The sequence below is a fragment of the Schistocerca nitens genome, chromosome 10, assembly GCF_023898315.1.
Source record: "Schistocerca nitens isolate TAMUIC-IGC-003100 chromosome 10, iqSchNite1.1, whole genome shotgun sequence".
In the NCBI taxonomy this organism is placed as follows: Eukaryota; Metazoa; Arthropoda; class Insecta; order Orthoptera; family Acrididae; genus Schistocerca; species Schistocerca nitens.
In genome coordinates, this window is record NC_064623.1 from 16,810,157 (window position 1) to 16,831,596 (window position 21,440).

A 21,440-nucleotide genomic window follows, 5' to 3' on the forward strand; every position below is an offset into this window, starting at 1 on the left:
AGTGGTTATACTATTCGTGGTGATAAAAGTTACAATAATCATGCTTTTTGACATCTCCTCTGTATGGTATTTAAGTCAAAAAGCAGAGTAGAAGTCATCTGCAAGTTCATATTGGAAAGTCAACAATTACAGGAAAGCAGATCAACAAATCCATGGCCATGGACAACCCTGTGGCTGTGTTTAGGTATATTTTGCCCCCGATATAGAATTGTTCATTAGGATAAAACAGTGGTTAATGAGATGGCTGATTTTTCCCCAACAGGCTCATTTGGTGGCATATATTCAGAACATAAATGAATTCCTATGAGCAATTATTACTGCACCTGCTTGTACGTAAGTCGCATGAAAATGTCTGCTGAATTAGGACTGGAACCCAGAACTTTTGGAGGACAGATGAGGGACTGGTTAAAGTAAAGCTATGAAGGCAGAACACTAGTAGTGCCTAGATGGCTCAGTAGGTGAGAGTCCTGCGATAGGAAAGGTTTCAGGTGTGAGTCCAAGAGTAGCACATTTCTAATCTACCAGAACAGTTCACACACACACACACACACACACACACACACACACACACACACACACACTGCAGAATGATTCATTTTGGAAGGGATTTGTGTGTTACTTTTTAACAAACAATTGCCACTCCACCATTTTTTTGTATGTTCATGGGAGCACCATACAGCTCAATTTTTTAAAAATATGAATCTTATTGCTCTATTTAGAAGTCTTGCTTCATTTGCTAATGATTTTGGCACCACAATGCACTATCATCGGTGATGAACTGGGTAACCGTGAATAACTGGGTCACCACTATGAAACACCTTGACGGAAGACTACTGAGTCAGTGTCTGTGACAAGTTCCTTCTCACTTGCAGTATTAAAGACATCAGCATATTGTCCAGTATTGTTACTGCTGTATAGTTTAACGTTTGTGATCAGAACATGTAAATGTAAACACAGGTGACCACCTTAGATATCCATCCAGCAAAATAGATACCACAATGAATGAACTGTTGTCAACATCTTGTGCTACAACACAATTGTCAATGTACAGTATACTTACTGTCAACAAGTGATTGTTGGATTCAATTCATTAAGACAATGCAAAGTGACTATTAAACTTTTTACTTTTTTTCATTTGTTATTTACAAAAGTTTTCAACAGATGAGTAAAATTAAATAAAGCTTTAATTTTCCACAAAAATTTGTTCACTCATACAATCATTTCAAGTTCCCTTGCATAATCTATCACTTGTTCTGAAAGTTCTATTGATGGAAGAGGGTCTTCACTCTTCTTCTCCTCAGTACCAAAGTAGTAGTAATTATCTGGATTAAGAGTCCAATTCTTCTGAAACATATTAAAAATGAATGAATTACTGTTGTTCACAAACTAAACAAATGTACTGGAACACAAAAGGGGAAAATAATACATACAGTAAATGTCTAAATTTCCTGTGCAACCTGTGTGTGTGTGTCATACATAATAAATCAACTTAATGTATAAGTCTTGTCTGATGTAGTAATACAATTTCCAAGCAGCACAATTTTGCGGGCTCACAGGTACATTTTCAATGCATAATTTGCACATGGCTGTATGCAAGCAATTTACAGAACTCTACACCGTGACAATGGGCATATGTTTTTGTGACTACTTGTGTGACATGCAAATCAGATTTAACAACAAAGTAATATGTCTACTATACTATCCACACCACAACTATTCAGTAACATATTTTCCTAAAAGAAAGAACTATCCATGAACAATTACTTCCAATTAGATTTCAAATTTTCTCTTGTTCTGCTGAGACACAGACAACTTTAACAGTGAAAAAGGAAAGTCTGTTATGGGCATTATTAGTCCTCCCTAATTGAAATAAATTAGTTGTATCATGAAAGTGCAATTACAATGTCTAACTCTTTGATGCGGCACTTAATGATGACTAGGTGAACAGCATACAAGAGGGATGTTCAGTAAGTAATGCAACGCTTTTTTTCTGAAAGCTGGTTGGATTTATTCAGGATTCCAACACACCATATTATTCTCCACTCCTTTGGCTACAAAATCCGTATTTCAAACATAATTTCTGCTCAATGTGACAGATAGGCGGCCTGTACGCCTGCATGGTACCACTCCACTGCTCGACATCAGAACCGATGTCTTGCTGCATCAGTAACTTCCCCATCATCCATGTGCTGCTTCCCACAGAGTGCATCCTTCATTTGGCCAGAAGGCAAGGAAACCAGTGGGCACACACCTTTGAGTGCCCCAACTGGTAAATGAGTGTGTCAGCACCAAGAAGAGACACATCCTGTTGAGCAGTGAGATGTCAGATTGTGATCCATCGATCACCTAAAATGATGAGTGTCTACACGTTCCAGCATTGCAGGAGTCACAGTTGTGGACGGTCAGGCAGTGCACAGGAGATTGGACAGGTTTGCATGACCTTTTTGTGATGATGAAAGACACCTAATCCAATGACACCTAGATTTAGGTCTCTAGACATTCTGCAAGTGCCTACAGATATCTGATGCTCTGGTTTTCTGCCAAAAGAAACTCTATGAAGAGCTCTATGCTTGGACTGCACCTCCATTACAGGCGGCATTTTGAAGGCTATGTATGCAGCCTGCATGTATCTGAACTTCACGAAACTGGAGGGGCTGAAGTGGGAATGTTCAACAATGTATTACCCTCACCACTAGATGTACAATCAACACGGTCTTCATAAGTGACTACTCACGCCAAAATATTAGATTAGGAGAGAGTGGAAATATGCAGAACATGTCAATATGTTGACTTGTTTGTTTCCATCATTGTATAGCATCACATTTTTCATTATTTTTGTTTAGGATACGTCAAGCCAGTTATTTTAACATTCTGTACAACTGAAGGCACTGCATACTGTGATAATAGTTTAGAATCTGACTTCTGTATTAGCATGACAAAGAACATAGCTTATTTACACCTACACATAATATTTGTTAGCAGCTCTGATCAGAATCTACGCCTGAACACAATCTAATACACTACGTGATCAATAGTATCTGGACACCCCCCAAAACATACTTTTTCATATCAGGTGCATTGTACTGCCACCTACTGCCAGGTACTCCATATCAGAGACTTCAGTAGTCATTAGACATCGTGAGAGAGCAGAATGGGGTGCTCTGCAGAACTTGTGGACTTTGAAGATAGGTGATTTGGTGTCACTAGTGTCATATCTGTACGTGATATTTCCACATTCCTCAACATCCCTAGGTCCACTGTCTCCGATATGATAGTGAAGTGGAAACGTGAAGGGACACATACAGCACAAAAGTGCACAGGCCGACCTTGTCTGTTGACTGACAGACTGCCGACAGTTGAAGAGGGTTGTAATGTGTAATAGGCAGACATCTATACAGACCATCACACAGGAATTTCAAACTGCATCAGGATCTGAAGTACTATGACAGTTACGCGGGAGGTGAGAAAACCTGGATTTCATGGTCGAGCAGCTGCTCATAAGCCACACATCACGCTGGTAAATGCCAAATGATGCCTAGCTTCTTGTAAGGAGCATTATCACTGGACGACTGAACAGTGGAAAAATGATGTGTGGAGTGACAAATCACGGTACACAATGTGTCGATCTGATGGCGGGGTGTGGGTATGGCAAATGCCCCGTAAACATCATCTACTAGTGTGTGTAGTGCCAACAGTAAAATTTGGAGGCAGTTGTGTTATGCTGTGGTCATGTTTTTCATGGAGGGGGCTTGCACACCTTGTTGTTTTGTGTGGTATTATCACAGCACAGGCCTACATTGATGCTTAAAGCACCTTCTTGCTGCCCACTGTTGAAGAGCAATTCGGGGATGGTGACTGCATCTTTCAACACTATCGAGCACTTGTTCATAATGTACGACCTGTGGCGGAGTGGTTACATGACAATAACATCCCTGTAATGGACTGGCCTGCACACAGACCTGACCTGAATCCTACAGAACACCTTTGGGATGTTTGGAACGCCGACTTCGTGCCAGGCCTCACCGACTGACATGAATACCTCTCCTCAGTGTAGCACTCCATAAAGAACGGGCTGCCATTCCCCAAGAAACCTTCCAGCACCTGATTGAACATATGCCTGCGAGAATGGAAGCTGTCATTAAGGTTAAGGGTGGGCCAACACCGTATTGTATTCCACCATTACCGATGGTGTGCGCTACGAACTTTTAAGTAATTTTCAGCCAGTTGTCCGGGTACTTTTGATCATATAGTGTGTCCAACATAAAGTGAAGTAGGTTGTGTCAGTTCAATTTCCCCCCAAACAACAAATTTTTTGTGGCCTTCTCACTGTGGCATTGTCACTGGCCTGCAATAACTCATTTTATGCTGGTGACTTCTGTCCTTGGAAGCTTTTCTTATTTTTTGCATGCTCATAACCCACAATTACTCACTTGGTTTGAAGTCAACATTCATATTTTAGAAATAGAGCTCACTGTAATCCCAATCAAATTCAGCAATGTATTTTATAGTTACTGTAGGCAGAGTACCTAAATGACACTAACACTTTAAATTCCTGTCCTTAAGAAATTAAAGAGTTGTATTTTTTTTAGACATCTTGTTGCACCCTCTACTTTCTCCCAATAATAGACAGACAGACAGAATGCTTTTCATTCATTTAGATGTCTATTCTATTGTCTGCCTTCTGTGATGCTCACATGATCATATTGACACTGTAGTGGTAAAAGAAAATATAAACATGGAATTACAGCTTTTTTCATCATCTGAACAGGATTTCTTAAAACATTAAATTTCAAAATTTCTGATCTGATATTTATTCTTCACTGTCCTATTCTTTTTGTTTCTAAAATACACTTATTTGAGGCTGGTGAGACAATCAAGTATGAAGGTAAATTTAGAAATTTTAAATATTTTGAGTATCTGGTTCGCTGCTGAAAGTGGTAACAGCACTAGCCTTCAACAATTATCAGTACTATGCTCCTAGAAGCAGCGGAAATGGCTTTACACATTTGACATCAGTTAATGGCACATACATTTATATTGTGGAGGACCTGAACTCTGAAACCCTCAACTGTTCAGAAACTATCTGACCTACAGGAGATTCTCTGCGCCAGTAATTTCTCTACAGCAACAAAATACACTCCTGGAAATGGAAAAAAAAAAACACATTGACACCGGTGTGTCAGACCCACCATACTTGCTCCGGACACTGCGAGAGGGCTGTACAAGCAATGATCACAGGCACGGCACAGCGCACACACCAGGAACCGCGGTGTTGGCCGTCGAATGGCGCTAGCTGCGCAGCATTTGTGAACCGCCGCCGTCAGTGTCAGCCAGTTTGCCGTGGCATACGGAGCTCCATCGCAGTCTTTAACCCTGGTAGCATGCCGCGACAGCGTGGACGTGAACCGTATGTGCAGTTGACGGACTTTGAGCGAGGGCGTATAGTGGGCATGCGCGAGGCCGGGTGGACGTACCGCCGAATTGCTCAACACGTGGGGCGTGAGGTCTCCACAGTACATCGATGTTGTCGCCAGTGGTCGGCGGAAGGTGCACGTGCCCGTCGACCTGGGACAGGACCGCAGCGACGCACGGATGCACGCCAAGACCGTAGGATCCTACGCAGTGCCCTAGGGGACCGCACCGCCACTTCCCAGCAAATTAGGGACACTGTTGCTCCTGGGGTATCGGCGAGGACCATTCGCAACCGTCTCCATGAAGCTGGGCTACGGTCCCGCACACCGTTAGGCCGTCTTCCGCTCACGCCCCAACATCGTGCAGCCCGCCTCCAGTGGTGTCGCGACAGGCGTGAATGGAGGGACGAATGGAGACGTGTCGTCTTCAGCGATGAGAGTCGCTTCTGCCTTGGTGCCAATGATGGTCGTATGCGTGTTTGGCGCCGTGCAGGTGAGCGCCACAATCAGGACTGCATACGACCGAGGCACACAGGGCCAACACCCGGCATCATGGTGTGGGGAGCGATCTCCTACACTGGCCGTACACCACTGGTGATCGTCGAGGGGACACTGAATAGCGCACGGTACATCCAAACCGTCATCGAACCCATCGTTCTACCATTCCTAGACCGGCAAGAGAACTTGCTGTTCCAACAGGACAATGCACGTCCGCATGTATCCCGTGCCACCCAACGTGCTCTAGAAGGTGTAAGTCAACTACCCTGGCCAGCAAGATCTCCGGATCTGTCCCCCATTGAGCATGTTTGGGACTGGATGAAGCGTCGTCTCACGCGGTCTGCACGTCCAGCACGAACGCTGGTCCAACTGAGGCGCCAGGTGGAAATGGCATGGCAAGCCGTTCCACAGGACTACATCCAGCATCTCTACGATCGTCTCCATGGGAGAATAGCAGCCTGCATTGCTGCGAAAGGTGGATATACACTGTACTAGTGCCGACATTGTGCATGCTCTGTTGCCTGTGTCTATGTGCCTGTGGTTCTGTCAGTGTGATCATGTGATGTATCTGACCCCAGGAATGTGTCAATAAAGTTTCCCCTTCCTGGGACAATGAATTCACGGTGTTCTTATTTCAATTTCCAGGAGTGTATAACTTAGATTTAACAGGGACGGTTCCTTACTACTGAGTCTTTACTTTCTGCTGCCCACACAGAGTAGTTCTGATCCCTAAAGGTTAGAATCATATTCAGGATATCCATGCAAATTTAGTGGCCAGATGACACAAAAATATTTACCAATAGGTCAAAAATGACTGATCAATGGCATGTGGTTAGTGCCCTATTTTTGCCCTAATTTCCAAGAAGAATGATCACACTCCCTCAGAACACAGCAGTGTTTACTGCAGAGACAGTGGCCCTCGTGCAGGCTCACCAGTTCATCAGATGATTATAAACTAACAAAATCCTGATTAAACTTTATGTAAGAGTGCTACTGGCTCTCAACAATTCCAACAATATGCATCTTATGTAGACATTGCTGAAGCTGGTCGATCTACAGCAGAATGGAACATTGGTGAACAATCTTTCGATACCATCCCACTGAGGTTCCCAACAAAATAAGCGTTCAACTTCTAGTACAGGACAACATGTGATGCTTATTTCAAATTTAAATGCATCAGAACCTTATCCCTGAACTTACAGCTAGTGTGTGCAAAGAAGAGTAGTTAGTTGGGGGTTAAGGCACTAAACAGCGAGGTCATCAGTCTCTCATTCATAGGACAGTCCACCTGGAGTTAGTGACCTGAGCCAGAAATGTGACTGAATTGTGACACAATGTAGGAGGGGTAAAATTGAGGCATTAGAGGAAATATTGATGCCTGACTTAAGAAATAATTGCACGAGACAGAAAAGCATATGGATTGAGTCGGTCTGTAAGCAATATCCTCTCTGCCAGGAGTGCTAGTCCTGCAAGTTTCACAGGAGAGCTCCTGTGAAGTTTGGAAGGTAAGAGACGAGGGACTGGTGGAAGGAAAGTTGTGAGGGCGGTTTGTGAGTCGTGCTTGGATAGCTCAGATGGTAGAGCACTTACCCACGAAAGGCAAAAATCTCGAGTTCGAGTCTCGGCCCGGCACACGGTTTTGATCTGCCATGAAGTTTCAAAAAAGATAAGTTGAAGGTGCATCCTTCATCTGTGGTGGCACTCCGCCTGGGTGTGTAATACTTGTAATATCGCACATTAGCACACTTGAGACAGATATGAGCATCACTTCGAACATTTTGATGGGCCAGGTTCCTCAGTGTCACCAGAAATACTTCGAGTTACGGATTCAGGGTCTGTACCTAGAGTTGATCCCAGATTGACCTCTTCTTTAAACAACGAGTCAGCCTCAGCAAGTTCGTTGATTTCATCAGCGGTTTCCTCAACATCCTCCATAACATCATCTTCACAGTCTTCATATAAAAATTTTGGCACTTCACAGTTGACCCCAATACATTTCTTGCAAATTGAACACTTCAAACCTGCTTTTCTGCAGGAGCACGCTCCGCCAAAGTTCAGCTTGCATGAGCATGAAGCAATGTGAAGGGGTGCTTCAGGTGCTGGATCTTGGCTCATTATAACGGGTATTGGACCGTTGTCACTGTGATTCCAACCCCATTTCTCAGGAGGTTTCCAGTTTCCCATCCAACTTTGGACTTGTTGGTAAGTCCGCAATGAATGATGTTGTGCAGCATCTAGTGTAGGTGGCAACCGTGCCAGATTCAGTTTGCTTTTTGTGGCAGGACTTGGTGAATAGATGGTATCGCAAATGGTCTAGTGTGTGGGAACTGCTGACACCTCCACTATACAATGTGATAGTAACCTGTTCTGTTGCTGTTATTTCTTCATGGGTAGCATGTGGTTTATTGAACGTGCTAAGCGCTGAGGTTAGGTGTTCATTTTTCGCAACAATATTGCAGCACTTAATTTTTCCTTGACCAAAAAAAGCGGATGTTGTATCACATCCGCTAAACGCATGAGTGAACAGAATATATTCACTGTCAAACTTGTAAGATGCAGTGGAAAACCACTTGTCTTCTGCATTTCCTCTTCCTGGCTTTCAGAAAAATAAGTTTTCAATGCCTTGCCCCAAACCGGTCACGAGCACAAGCAGGTCAACATCATCTCCTACAATGACACTTCCAAAATCTTTGGTTCTTGAAATGACAGATGTTACAATCATAACGTCAGCATCATCTTGTGCCTGGTGCACTTCAGTGCTACACTCCAGAAATTCCTTTTTAAGAAGTGTGATCAAACGCATCTTGTTTCGTTCGTTGTACAAGAACTTGTCCTGAGGGACTTGGTTCACCATCTCTGATTCAACCACAACGTCAACCGAAGAATGTTTTTTGGACCTACGAATCCTCTCGGTACTCTTTGTGCTACATTTGTCTCCCTCACATGGATATCCATCAAATACAATAGCAAATTGAGATCCAAATTGACGTTGCAGGTAAGAAACATAGCATTGGGCTATTGACTTGAATCCAACATTTCGAGTGCAAGTGGATAAGGTACCCTACATCAAAATTTCGTTTGGCATATGGCAGTCCTAACTGCTTGGTTAAAAAGTCATCAGAATCCCCTTTTGCACATAAGAAGCATTTCTCTTTGAACTTGAACTGACCTTTTTCCTGCGACCGATGTAGCACGCCTGTTGGTTCCTGAGGATGTCGAAGGCTAGCTGCTATCATTCTCTCATTAATGTACTTCTTGTGGCATGCTTCATGCACCATCACTTCACTGAGCGTTTTCAAAAAACGGCTGTGAGCAGACTCCCTGCGTTTAGCACTACAATCGATAAGTGTGCTCAGTCCTTTCTTTTTCACATTGCATCCACCACTCACCACAGTTTTTTCGCAAATGAAACAAATTCATGCCAGACATACTCATTTTCAGCACCACAACAGATACAGAATGGAAGCGACTCCAAGCTGTAGGACCCTTATTGTTGTGTGCTAATAGCTGTCAGCACGCTGTGAACAATCACTAGAGATAATTGCCTTCCGCCCGCCAAAGAATAAATACGCTTTTGTCCGCTAAAGAACAATTCTTACATACTTTTTCTTATAACTGATCATTAACGTCAATCAACTGTAGAAAATGTACGGCACCTGCATGAAATCGTATTACATATTGTAACACAAATAAACTTCACGCAATCCGACATGAATGTGTTCGTAGTTACTGAATATGATGCTGTTTGTCCTGGCCCTGCATCAGAGTGAGATGGTAAATTCCAATGAACAACATGATGAGTAATATGTTTATACCACACAAATAGAAACTGAAATAAGTGTTCAAAAATTAGGTAATTTGCCACTTTGCTCGAAATTTGAAAAATTTCGATTTTTTGACGTGCTGTAGCGCCTTAGATATTGGGAGTAGAAAAAAAATCGTAAAAGTCAAATTTGTACAGAATTTTGTGCTCTTTAAAAAAGAAAATAGACGTCACAGCGATAGGGGCAAATGAAACAGATATTTTGAAAAAACTGAAAAAAAATTCCGAAATTTTCGAAGTTTTTTGACTGCAGAAATTTTTCCTAAGAGAAATTTTGTTGGCAAAACTTGATTTTCTAACCTTTCCAACAATATGAACGAGTTAAAAAATTAAAATCTTCTACCCCACCTTTTGCAAGGTACAGGCTTTTTTTCTGACAGTTTCACTGGACTAATATGGCTGTATACGAATTCAAAACCAGGAGGCAACAACTCCTATTTGTAGGAAGGCTTTTATTATGCCTTTAATTACAAAATTATATAATATTGATCAACTATGTACATCTCACTTTTAAACAAACCCCAAAACGTCCAAACCAAAAAACGAGTATCCTTACTTCAGTATTTTCATAATAATAATAATAATAATAATAATAATAATAATCATCATCTGGTTGTTGGTATTCCTTGCCCCATGGTTCATGCAGAAGATTCTTTGCTGCCTCCAATTATTTTGCATGTCATGATGCCAATTGCAACTTTAATGTTCTTGGGATGACAAACAACTCATATGGCATACCTCAGATAAAAGTAATTAACATATGAAACAAGACTTGCTCTTTAATAAATCCGCTTACATAGTAATTAACCTTTTAACTTCTGGACGATTTTTTGCAATAAACAAACAGATCTTCTGCTAATAAAGCTTGGTCATTTATATTCAAAACTGGTACGAGATTTTACCCTCAATCAACGAATCCAAAAACTTGGCTACAAAACATCTGCAAAAATCTTGTACCCTCACATCCCAAAACATAGTGTCACTAACGGGCCCAGCAAGTATTCAAGAACATTCAGAATTATTTCTTTTTAGCTGTCTATTTTCCATGTTGTCTATGGAGAAAGTGTGGTGCACACCTGAGATTCACAGAGTGTTACCACAGCGACTAAGTACAATCCCGGATACTGACCAGTCATATTAACGTGACCACCTGTCAAAAGCCTGAATAACCACCTTTTGCAGCACGGCCTGCTGTGAGATGAAGAGATATCAGTGAGGTTGTGGAAGGTGCCAACAGGGATGTGGAGCCATGCCGATTCCAGTGCCACGATCAATTGTGCAAGGTTTCTTGGTTAAGCATCCGTGTCACAAACAGCGCAATTGTGGTGGTCCCACAGACCAGTGCAACAATTAAACAAAGAAAATGCAGTGGCATTCCACGTCACTCCTTAATTAAGTTACAAACGATTTAGTTGTGAATAAATTCACTCGAGTTGTCTGCTTACTCTCATAATTACCAAGGTAGAAATTTATTTGAAGATGCCCATCTTGTTAACCGATACACCTTACCCTTCTTTTCTCTTTACATTCATTACAACTCATATTATGAACTGTAATGAGTCTTATTAGTTCATCTGCTTGTTACACTCAAGCCTAAGGGGGTGGCTGAATTGATGTAGTTTTGTTAAATACAAACAACATTGACAATTATAGCCTGTTGTCATGCCTCTCAACTTACACCTTCTTTTAATTTGTTGTGCCCAAATTTTATCTCAATGTCAGTGTGAGTATAGTTGCTGGGTGAATGTGAGCACTATTTCATCAGCTCTTCTTTCGAGCTAGAGATACGTAGCTAAAACAATGACCATCAGTAACATTATCACTTTAATTTTTGTTATACACGGTCCAGTCACATTAATGTGACCGCCAGCAGTCACATTAATGTGACCGCCATCAGTCACATTAATGTGACCGCCATCAGTCACATTAATGTGACCGCCATCAGTCACATTAATGTGACCGCCAGCAGTCACATTAATGTGACCGCCAGCAGTCACATTAATGTGACCGCCAGCAGTCACATTAATGTGACCACCAGCAGTCACATTAATGTGACTGCCATCTACGTTTGATGTCGACGTGCAAAAGCCACTTGCAGATAGCAGGTGGCAACGGTGGGTATATCAATCCTGTTCCGGGGTGGGGGGGATGCAGGCAACACAGCAGATATCATAATGTGGAAGGAGAGCAATTTATCTGCTGTTCAAAATGGTATATTATTGGCTTTTAGGGCAAGGGTGGTAGAATTTCCAAAATGGCTAAGTTCATAAACCGTACGTGCACCACTGTGGTTAAAGTATACAATGTAAGGTAAAATGGCACTATTCAAAACTGGTGCTGAGGCAACTGTGGTGCAGCACAGGCAACAGATGATGTGGGGGAATACACGTGCAACTGTTGAGCAGCTGACTGCACAGATGAACCAAGGGTGCCTGCAGTGTCTCCTCACCAACCATTCAGTGAATACTGCAGTGTATGGACCTCTGCAGCAAGCACCTGGATCATGCACCCACGCTGACTGCTGTTGATTGGCGACGAAGGCTGGAATTTGCACGTCAGTATTGGAACTGAACAACCACCGAGTGGTGACAGGTAACCTTTTCAGATGAATCACGTTTGATGCTCCATCGGAAAGATGGCTATTGTTCACGGCATGACGTCAAAGCGAACACTAGCAGCAACTGTCAGAACGCTCCAGGCCAGAAGGCATTCCCTGGGTGATGCCGTCATTCTGGAAGGCACTATGGATCAATAGAGCTATTCATCTATCATTAGGGGCCATGTCCACTTCTACATGCAGATTGTTTTCCTTGGCACGATGGCATCTACCAGCAGGACAATGCAATGTGTCGCGCAGCTTGTGTGTGTGTGTGTGTGTGTGTGTGTGTGTGTGTGTGTGTGTGTGTGTGTGTTTCGAAGAGCACCAGGATGAGTTTGCTGTATTCAACAGATTTAAACCCAATTGAGAATCTGTGGGATCAGCTCGACTGGGCCATTTGCGCCATGCATCCTCAACCGAGAAACATAGTGCAGCTGGTCACAGATCTGGAGCCTGCATGGTTCCACATCCATCTCGGCACCTTCAAGACTCTCACTGTTTCTTCCTGCAAATCTCACAGTGGACCATGCTGCTGAAAGTGGTTACTGACTTTCCTTTTCTTCCTGTCTGGTAAGTGACTCCTTAATTGGGGTTGTGTGTGACTTATCCAACTCTCATTTCATGAACCTTGACAGTCCTTTTTCTTCATCCCTCTTTCTTCCCCCTTCAAACCTTCTGCCTGACGGAGCCAAAGGCTCTGAAATGTTTGTATATGTTTCCTCCTGCCACAGTCTGGTGAGTAGATTTTTTATGTATCAAATTACATTATTAATGTTCCACCATTTTTCGTGAGTGCACCCATGATGTTAATAACTTGTCTCCTGATGTTTCAGATGACAACCTTTCAGCCCTTCTCAAGGTGAGTCAGTTGCAATATTTTTAAAGCACTTCGCATTGCGGAGTAAATGCACGTGCGTCAAAGATGTCTTGTGGGTAACGGCATCAGTCATAGATAAACTTTACACCTCTGAGGGGGGCGAGGAAGCAAGCACAGGATCTGCGAATCCACATTGCTTATACAGTCCTTGGTTCAGTATTATGGATGGCATAAGTTGCAACGTTAGGCAGAAGACCTAGATCAATATTTCTTTAGAGAGCGCAGGCAAGAAATGAGGGGTTTCTACATTTTGTTTTGAGCTGCAAAACCTTGTCTTAGTTGAGCAGGTTGTCTGCTTACTGTATCTCCACAGCTTCGATCACTGAATCCCAGCAGGATACGGCTCCGGCCAGTACTTTAACTTTACCGTAATCGACAGAATGGTCTGTGGAAATACAAAGATCTGCCACTGCAGATTTGTCGGGCTGTAGAAGCGAGGGTATCACTGGTGTTCTACGCAATGTTCTTTTGGAGTGCGTATTGTCTGCTCAGCGTACTGTTTACCTCGCACTCAAGGAATTTCATAAATATCCGCCTTTCGTAAAAGCAGATTCCAGAAGAGCTGTTGCCATGGGTGGTGGAAGGAAGATGACATCCAGTTTATTCTTCATTATTCTTCTAACTTTTGAAGAAATATTTCCCACGTAAGTTAGAAAGGCTATGGAAATAGAATTAGCAGACAACCTGCTCAACCGAAATGCAGGTTTCCAACTCGACACATCACAAAAAACCCTCATTTCACATCTGTGCTCCCAATGGAAATATTGTTCTAAGTCTTCACTGCCTGGCATTTCAACATATAACATCCATAATGAGCAACCAAATATTTCATAAGCACAAAGGATTTGCTGACTCTGCACTTGCTTTGTCTTACTCTTGGAGGCATGAAATTTTATCTATGACTGACACTCATTACTAACAGTGTTACCTTTGACACGTGTGTTTACTCCATAGTGTAAAGTGCTTTAAAAATCTTGCAAGTGACTCACCTTGAGAATGGCTGATAGGTTGTCAGCTGAAATATCAGTAGAAGATTTGATAATATTCTGTATGCAATCCTGAAAAAACTTCTTAATGAATTGTACGTAAATGTGCCTCAGTGGCTAGTGGGTTAATCCATACAGAAATTACAAACAGACAGACAGTTAGCACTATGAAGAAATGTGGGTCAAGTTCAAAACCACAAAGCTAAATGTTTTGCATTCGATCCCCCGTTAGTACAACAATTTTTTCTGTACTTATCACTTCTTCCACCTCTCAAAATGAGAAGAATTCCAAGATCAGTTGCAACATGTTTAAGGGTGAATGTTGAACTGTAGCCCCCACCCCATCCGCTCCCCATAACTGGCTGTGTAAGTTGGTTCAGAGGTGGAAGGCTACCAAGGGCACAGCACCACGCCAAGTAAAGCACTGCAACAACATTCAATCCAACCTTCAGGTTGAGCACAGCTTTACCTTATTTACACTGTCACAAATGCTACCAAAAATACTTTATAAGTGGGCAGCCTTAGCAGTTACACTACCAACACAGCCTAAATCAACATACTCTGCACCTGCCTGCCATTCTCCCCTCCCCTTGTTAACAATCAGAAGCACTCTACCCAAGTAGCCGAAGTTGAGAATGCGGCCAACAGATACTAATAACCTGCAACACCTTCCTCCATTGTACTAAGATTGTTAACACTATTGGATACATGTGTCTCACTGATACAATTACGGAACACCTCACGTTTGTAGTGCTACAAAATGAGTGAACAAATTTAGAAATCTATTGCTAACAACTAAGATCAATACACTTTACATCTAATTAACTATAACTTCTGTAGGACACTGCTGAACATCCAAAGTGCTTCAGTGGAATGGAAGTAACGGCCAAACAGTTGCAAAATACAGGTTTATTAAACCTTAACCATGGTTTCAACACTGATTGGTCATGTTAGACAACACTTAACATCTACCGAAAGAAGCACTTTCAACACTTTCCCTAATCACCTCCACTGAATAGGTGACAAACCAACTTGTTCAAGTGACTCAAAATCAGAAGCTAATTGGAGTAACATATTTTAAGAAACTGTAACCGCACATGATTCAAAGTGTGAATTTTTGAAGTACAGTATGTGTGGTGTGCACCTGAGGACGTTTTAGGCCAGAGAAAACTCACCGAAGGCCTGATGTACAAGGCGATTATAATTGAACTTTCAACCCACTGTAGAAATAACACTACTGGTCAGAATGACGTCAAATTACAATGGAATATTATTGGAGAAGGGGCAAAACATATTGCAGAAGAAAAATTAATAGTTACAAAATGTAGCAACAGATGGCGCTGTAAGCATCAAAATTTAATAGTAGTCGACTACAAATGAAGCCTACAATAATGCCTAAGGTGTACGCTTGACGTTAAACTGCACTACTCAGTGTGCATGGGTGTAAGGTGTGATACTGTTAGTTGTAAAGCCCACCCACCATGATCAGATCATATCACATCGGATGGGAAAAATCTGTTTTTAATTGTCCTGAGGCCAAAAACCGCATAAAAAGCATCAATCAAAATCAAATGGATTATTAATTTCCATGCAACTGACACAAAACATGTTCAATACGCTGTCCACAGTTTTCTGCAGAAAGTTGAAATCGAGAAACGGCATGTTCCACAATTGATCGAAGTGTTTCTGGGGTCACGTTCAGAATGTGTTGTGCAATGCATGCCTTCAAAGCAGCTAAGTTTGCCATCAGAACACTGAACACATCTTTCAGGTAAACCCACAGATTAAGATTAGGTGATCGGGACAGCCAGGATGTAGGGAAATGGCGGCTTATAATTCTAGCATTTCCTAAATGGCACTTCACAGCAGCTGCTTAAATGGATTTTCAATGTTCGAAGGTGCACCATCTTGCATAAAAATGATCCCATCCACACTGTTGGAGATCTGGAATGGCGTGGTTGCACATTAGACACACACATAGCAGTTACCAGTGGCGGAACAGGTAACAGTACCAGAAGCACCTGTCTCTTCAAAAGAACATGGCCCTATGATAAATGATGCCGTAAACCCGCACCACACAGTGACCTTCCCAGAATGAAGCGGTACTGGTTGATTTGCGTGTGGATTTTCCGTTGCCCATATTCGACAATTCTGTATATTGACACAGCCTGTCAGATTTAAGTGGGCTTCGCCTGTTCACAAAATCTTCCACAGCCAATCGTTGTCCACTTCCATGCTAGCAAGAAATTCTAAAGCAGAGGCGTGTCTTGCTGGCAGGTCAACAGGAAGCAACTTGTGCAGATGGTTAATTTTGAATGGATAGCAAAGAAGGATGTTTCGTAGGATTTTATGTACCACGCTCACGGGTATGTTCAATGTTCGAGCAATTCTCCGTGCACTACACATTTGCACACCACCGCTCTTCTCCTCCTGCACTGCTATGGCCACTGCTTCCACTGACATTGAATCAATAGTTTCCTCTGTCTACCAGGATGCATACCAAAAGAACCTGTCTTTTCGAATCATTTTCTCCAGACCCACGCCAGTCATCAGACCGGAGCCTTTTTTCAAACCGTTCAGTGTCCGAAATTTCTGCAGAACAATGTGTGCACAGTCATCATTCTTCTAATAAAGCTTTACAAAGAGTGCAATCCTGCATTCAGACAGTCGTGGCTAACACTGCAGATGCAAAAGGAGGAAAAGCCATGTACCCAACGTGTTTATACCAACTGCAATGGGTCGTGTGCATGACAGGTGTTTTCATTTACATATTCTTACACATACACCGTCATCTATTCATCAATTTCCACACAGTTTTTTTCTTCTGCCATACGTTTTCCCCTTCTTTGATAATATTCCATTGCAATTTGACGTCATTTTGACCAGTGGTGTTATTTTACAGTGTTCTGTTAAGTTTAATTATAATCACCCTGTATTTTGTACTATTTTCAGAGAGGGGGGTGGAGTATCAGTCTGTGATTAGTAAGTGTACCACTACGCACTGCAGAATGAAGGAAGAAAATGTTAGTATTAGTTTACTGTAGGAGCTTTCCAGATAGATCCCAGAACAAGTCTCACTTTTAAGTGGTAGTAACACTGCTGTATCTAATGAGGTTAGTAGATTCCACAAACAATTTGGTGAAGGTGAGTGGTGAAGGTAGATCAAACCTATTCAAATTGTCTGGTGATGACTTGTTAACTCGAAATGAATGTTTCTGTGACCTGAGTGGTCAAATACAATAAAATAATTACATTACTGAACGACCCCTGTGTTCCGTTAGACAGAATGCGTAGGCCATGTGTAAATTTCCAGATCATGTTACAGTATTAGGGGAAAACTTCAATTTACCAGCTACAGATTGGGAGACACTAGTGTTTAGGATGAGTTGTAATGACAGGGATTCGTCTGATATTGTTCCAAATGCCTTACCTGAAGATTCCTTTCGATACTTTCAGAGAACCTACTAGTGAGGGTTATGTTACAAACACACTTAAACTTTTCAACTTAGTTAATCAAACTTTTCAATGTAGATAACTTAAAGAAAGGAATCAGCAATCGCAAGCTCGTCATAACATCACTTACTATGGGCATCAGTTGGAAAGTGAAGAAAGTCAGTACAATACTACTTTTATGTAAGTTCGAAAAGAAGCAGGATTCAAATTATCTGAGCATTCAACATCAATTATTTGTCTCTAAGACTGAAAAACACTGCGTATAAATGGATGAAATTTGGAAGTACTGGACAATATAACTTGGATAGGTACGTGCATCATAGGACATAATACGCATTCACAGAATGTGATCTAAAATATACAACAGATTTCATTTAGCAATATGGACCAACAGCTCTGCAAATCTGTTGCTGACTCTCTTTGAACATGGGAATGACCTGAGTATTTTTCTAGTTACTTGGTGCAGGGATTAGCTGTTGACCCTTAACATAAACGAATGTAGCATACTTTACACAAAAAGATACAGAGACACTTACTGTTTCATTCTATGGTTGCCAAACAACCACTGGAAACAATCACAGCCATCAAATGTCTTGAAGTATGCATACAAAGCAGTTTGAAGTGCAATGGCCATATAAACTAATTTCAGGAAAGAGATTCCAGATTCCTTGGAAGAATTCTCAGAGGTGTAGTTTCACCCATGAAGGAGGTAGCTTATAAAAAACCTTATGCAAACAGTACCCAAGTACTTCTTCTGAGTATGGAACCCATATTACGCAGGATTCACAGAGGAAATTTTATCTTCTCAAAGAAGAGCACCACAGTTTGACAAAATTTCAGGTCAACTGCCAGATGTTTGCAACTTGTTGCCATAATATTTCGGCACAGTCTTCTGTTCATCTTCAGGTGAATATTGACAAAAGTGCACTTAGCTCCCGAGTTGGAGATCCCGCCAGCACATGCATGCTGTATCCAGTTGGCGTTGCACATGCACTGCTCGAATGCATGCGCTTCTGCTGCAAGTCTGTGTACTGCACTGTGCACCCTCTGTTTATGTCAAATCTATTGGTTTTAGATGGTAAAATCACATAACACTGTTAGCGACGAGAGCACGAAGTGTTTCTATGAAAGGATGCTGGAAGCCACTGACAATGGATAAGAGCTTCTGACAGTCTCTTTTTCCACTAATACATTGATGACAGAGCTCTAAAAGTTTGGCATGAACCACAATTTATGTTTCATTGTAGTTCACCAAATGATCAGTGGAAATGCAGTATTCGGCGACAGCGGTTTTATTGCCTTGGAGGAGGCGAGTCGCTACTGATGTTCCACAGTGCGGTCCTGCACAGTGCGCATTGTTTGCTCTTTTACAATTTACCATATTTGCACGGAAGCCAGTACACACCTCCCTTGTGCAACTAAGTCGTGTTTAGCACAGCCCAAAAACACAGACTTGGGAAGGAGGGCAAAAGATTACTTTAACTTCTTCATATTCTGCCTATTTTTACTGAAACATTTTCAATATACATTGTAGATAAGCAGTTGTTTTCAAGGCCTCATTCTCTTCCTAGACCTGTAGTTTGTAGCACTCTCTTCACTTGCCGAGACAAATATCCATCGTTCAGAACAGTTTTTATCACAAATTTATTTATTCTGGTAACCAGTTTCGACCATGCCTGTGGCCATCTTCAGACCTACAAGTCAAATTATGAAATTTTATGTTGTTATTTGCCTTTTAATCCATTGGCTAGCGATGAAAACATTCTGTCAAAAGTGGGCAGAGCCTCCAGTATATAAGTAAGACATGCACTGCACTATCTAGCAGTGATTTACCACCAGGAGGCGGTGCCTGCTCCTACAGCATTTTGGTAATTCATTGTTTTATACCTTTGTAGTTTTATATAATTTTCTTTAATGTATGTAGCCCTCTGATCAGATTTTGTATTTGACTTGTAGATCTGAAGATGACCACAGGTGTGGTCGATACCGGTTACCAGAATAAATAAATTTGTGTTCGAGACTGATTTTAATAGTAACTATTAGCTTGAAGGTGTTCCAGTTCCATTTGCAGGCTATTAGCATCCAACATGGTATGGGCTCTGTGGATTAACATCTTTATAGAGTACTCGTCACCAGATGGTGGCAACTGGTAGCTGGCAAATACAGGCCTATGGACGGGCTTCCGAAAAACGAAGTGTCTCAGTGTGCCATTGCATTTACATCAACCAAGACATCTAAAAATGGCAAACAACCATCTTTTACATCAACCAAGACATCTCAAAATGGCAAACAACAATCTTTCTCCATCTCCGTAATAAATTTCATGTTTTCATATAAGGAGTTCAGATGTTAAAATCAGGCTATACAAACCACGAGAGCTAACTATAAAAGTGTCGTCAACATATCGCCAAAATACTGTTTTAAAATAGCTGAGGCAAACGCTCTCTCAATCGTGCATCAAAAGATTGGCCAACAGGGCAGACAAACAGCTTCCTATGGCAACATCAGATTGTTCAAAAAATTGCAGCCAACCTGTTTATGGAGCGAGCACTCGCCTCAGCTATTTCAAAACCAACAGTATTTTCGTAGTAAGCTGATAACACTTATTGTTTGGCCTCATTGTTTGAATCATTTCCAAGAGTTCCTTTATTGCCTGAACTCCATACATGGAAACAAAAGTTACTATGACAATGGAGAAAGATGGCTGCTTGCCATATTTAGACACTGTGGTGCGATGTAAAAGTGATAGCACAGTTAGGCATTAAGTGTTCCGAAATCCCAGCAAAACATACCCATATTTGCAAACTTATAGCTGCCACCATCTGGCAAACTATGGGTGTTGACCTTAATTCACAGAGCCTCTACCATCTTACATGCTGGTAATCTGCAAACCCGACTAACAACTACAAACTGTGAAGAATGGATATTTGTATCAGCAAATACATAGTGCTACAAACATACAAATGCCAGAACAAGGAAAAGGATGAGGCCTCAAAAACTAATGTTTACTTACCCTACAACTGGAACTGTTTCAGCAGAAACAGGCAGAATATTAACAAGACAAAGCTAAAATTATCTTTCATCGACCTTTGGAAATCTTGATACTTTTGGGATCTGTTTAGCTCTACTTACAATTGCGCAAGGCAGGTATTGACAGGATTCCATGAAAATGCAGCAAAATATATAAAGCCAAACAACGCACATTGTGCAGGATCACATTATAGAACATAAGTGGCATACCTGTCTCATCCAAGTCAGTATGACCACTATATCTCAGCACTGGCTATTTGATGAAACACAATGAGGGAAAAACTGTGGCCTGTATGTCACACTTTAGCAGCTCTATTAATGAATAAATGGAAAAATAACTTCCTGAGACTTATAAATCAAGACAGCAGCTTCTAAGTAAATTCTGCATGGAATCCTAACATAGAAAAACTTTGTGCTCTGCATAGTCGGCATCATTCTGCAATTTCACTGTCTAAACACAAACAATCTGACATCAATGAGGCAAGCTTTCTAACACAAAGGGTGCGCACTGCACAGACTTGCAGCAGGAGCACATGCACTCGAGCAAGACCAACAGGATACACCACACACGTGCCAGCTCTGAATGTGGCCAGGAGACTGTGCCAAAATACAGCAACAGCAAGTTACAAGCATCCTGCAGCTTGTCCAAAATTTTATGGAACAATCTGTAGGCCAGAAAAGTTTTAATTTAACATGATCATGGTTCATCATGGGTTTTGTTTAGTAACCATGTACATGTCACTGAGATGTTCATTCAATTCCA

At 41.7% G+C, this 21,440-nt stretch overlaps 1 protein-coding gene across 2 annotated transcripts in view; it reads right to left on the minus strand.

The window, feature by feature from the left end:
- Window positions 1–1,106: 1,106 nt before the first annotated feature.
- LOC126210466 (26S proteasome non-ATPase regulatory subunit 8) overlaps window positions 1,107–21,440 on the minus strand; it is a 56,524-nt gene continuing 36,190 nt past the window's right edge. The window contains exon 6 of one of the 2 annotated variants that reach the window (XM_049939702.1): window positions 1,107–1,341. In XM_049939702.1, the coding sequence (XP_049795659.1) occupies window positions 1,210–1,341 (132 nt within the window). In that variant the 3' untranslated portion in view covers window positions 1,107–1,209. Of the gene's footprint in view, window positions 1,345–21,440 lie in introns of both variants that reach the window. The other variant, XM_049939701.1, reaches the window with a different exon arrangement.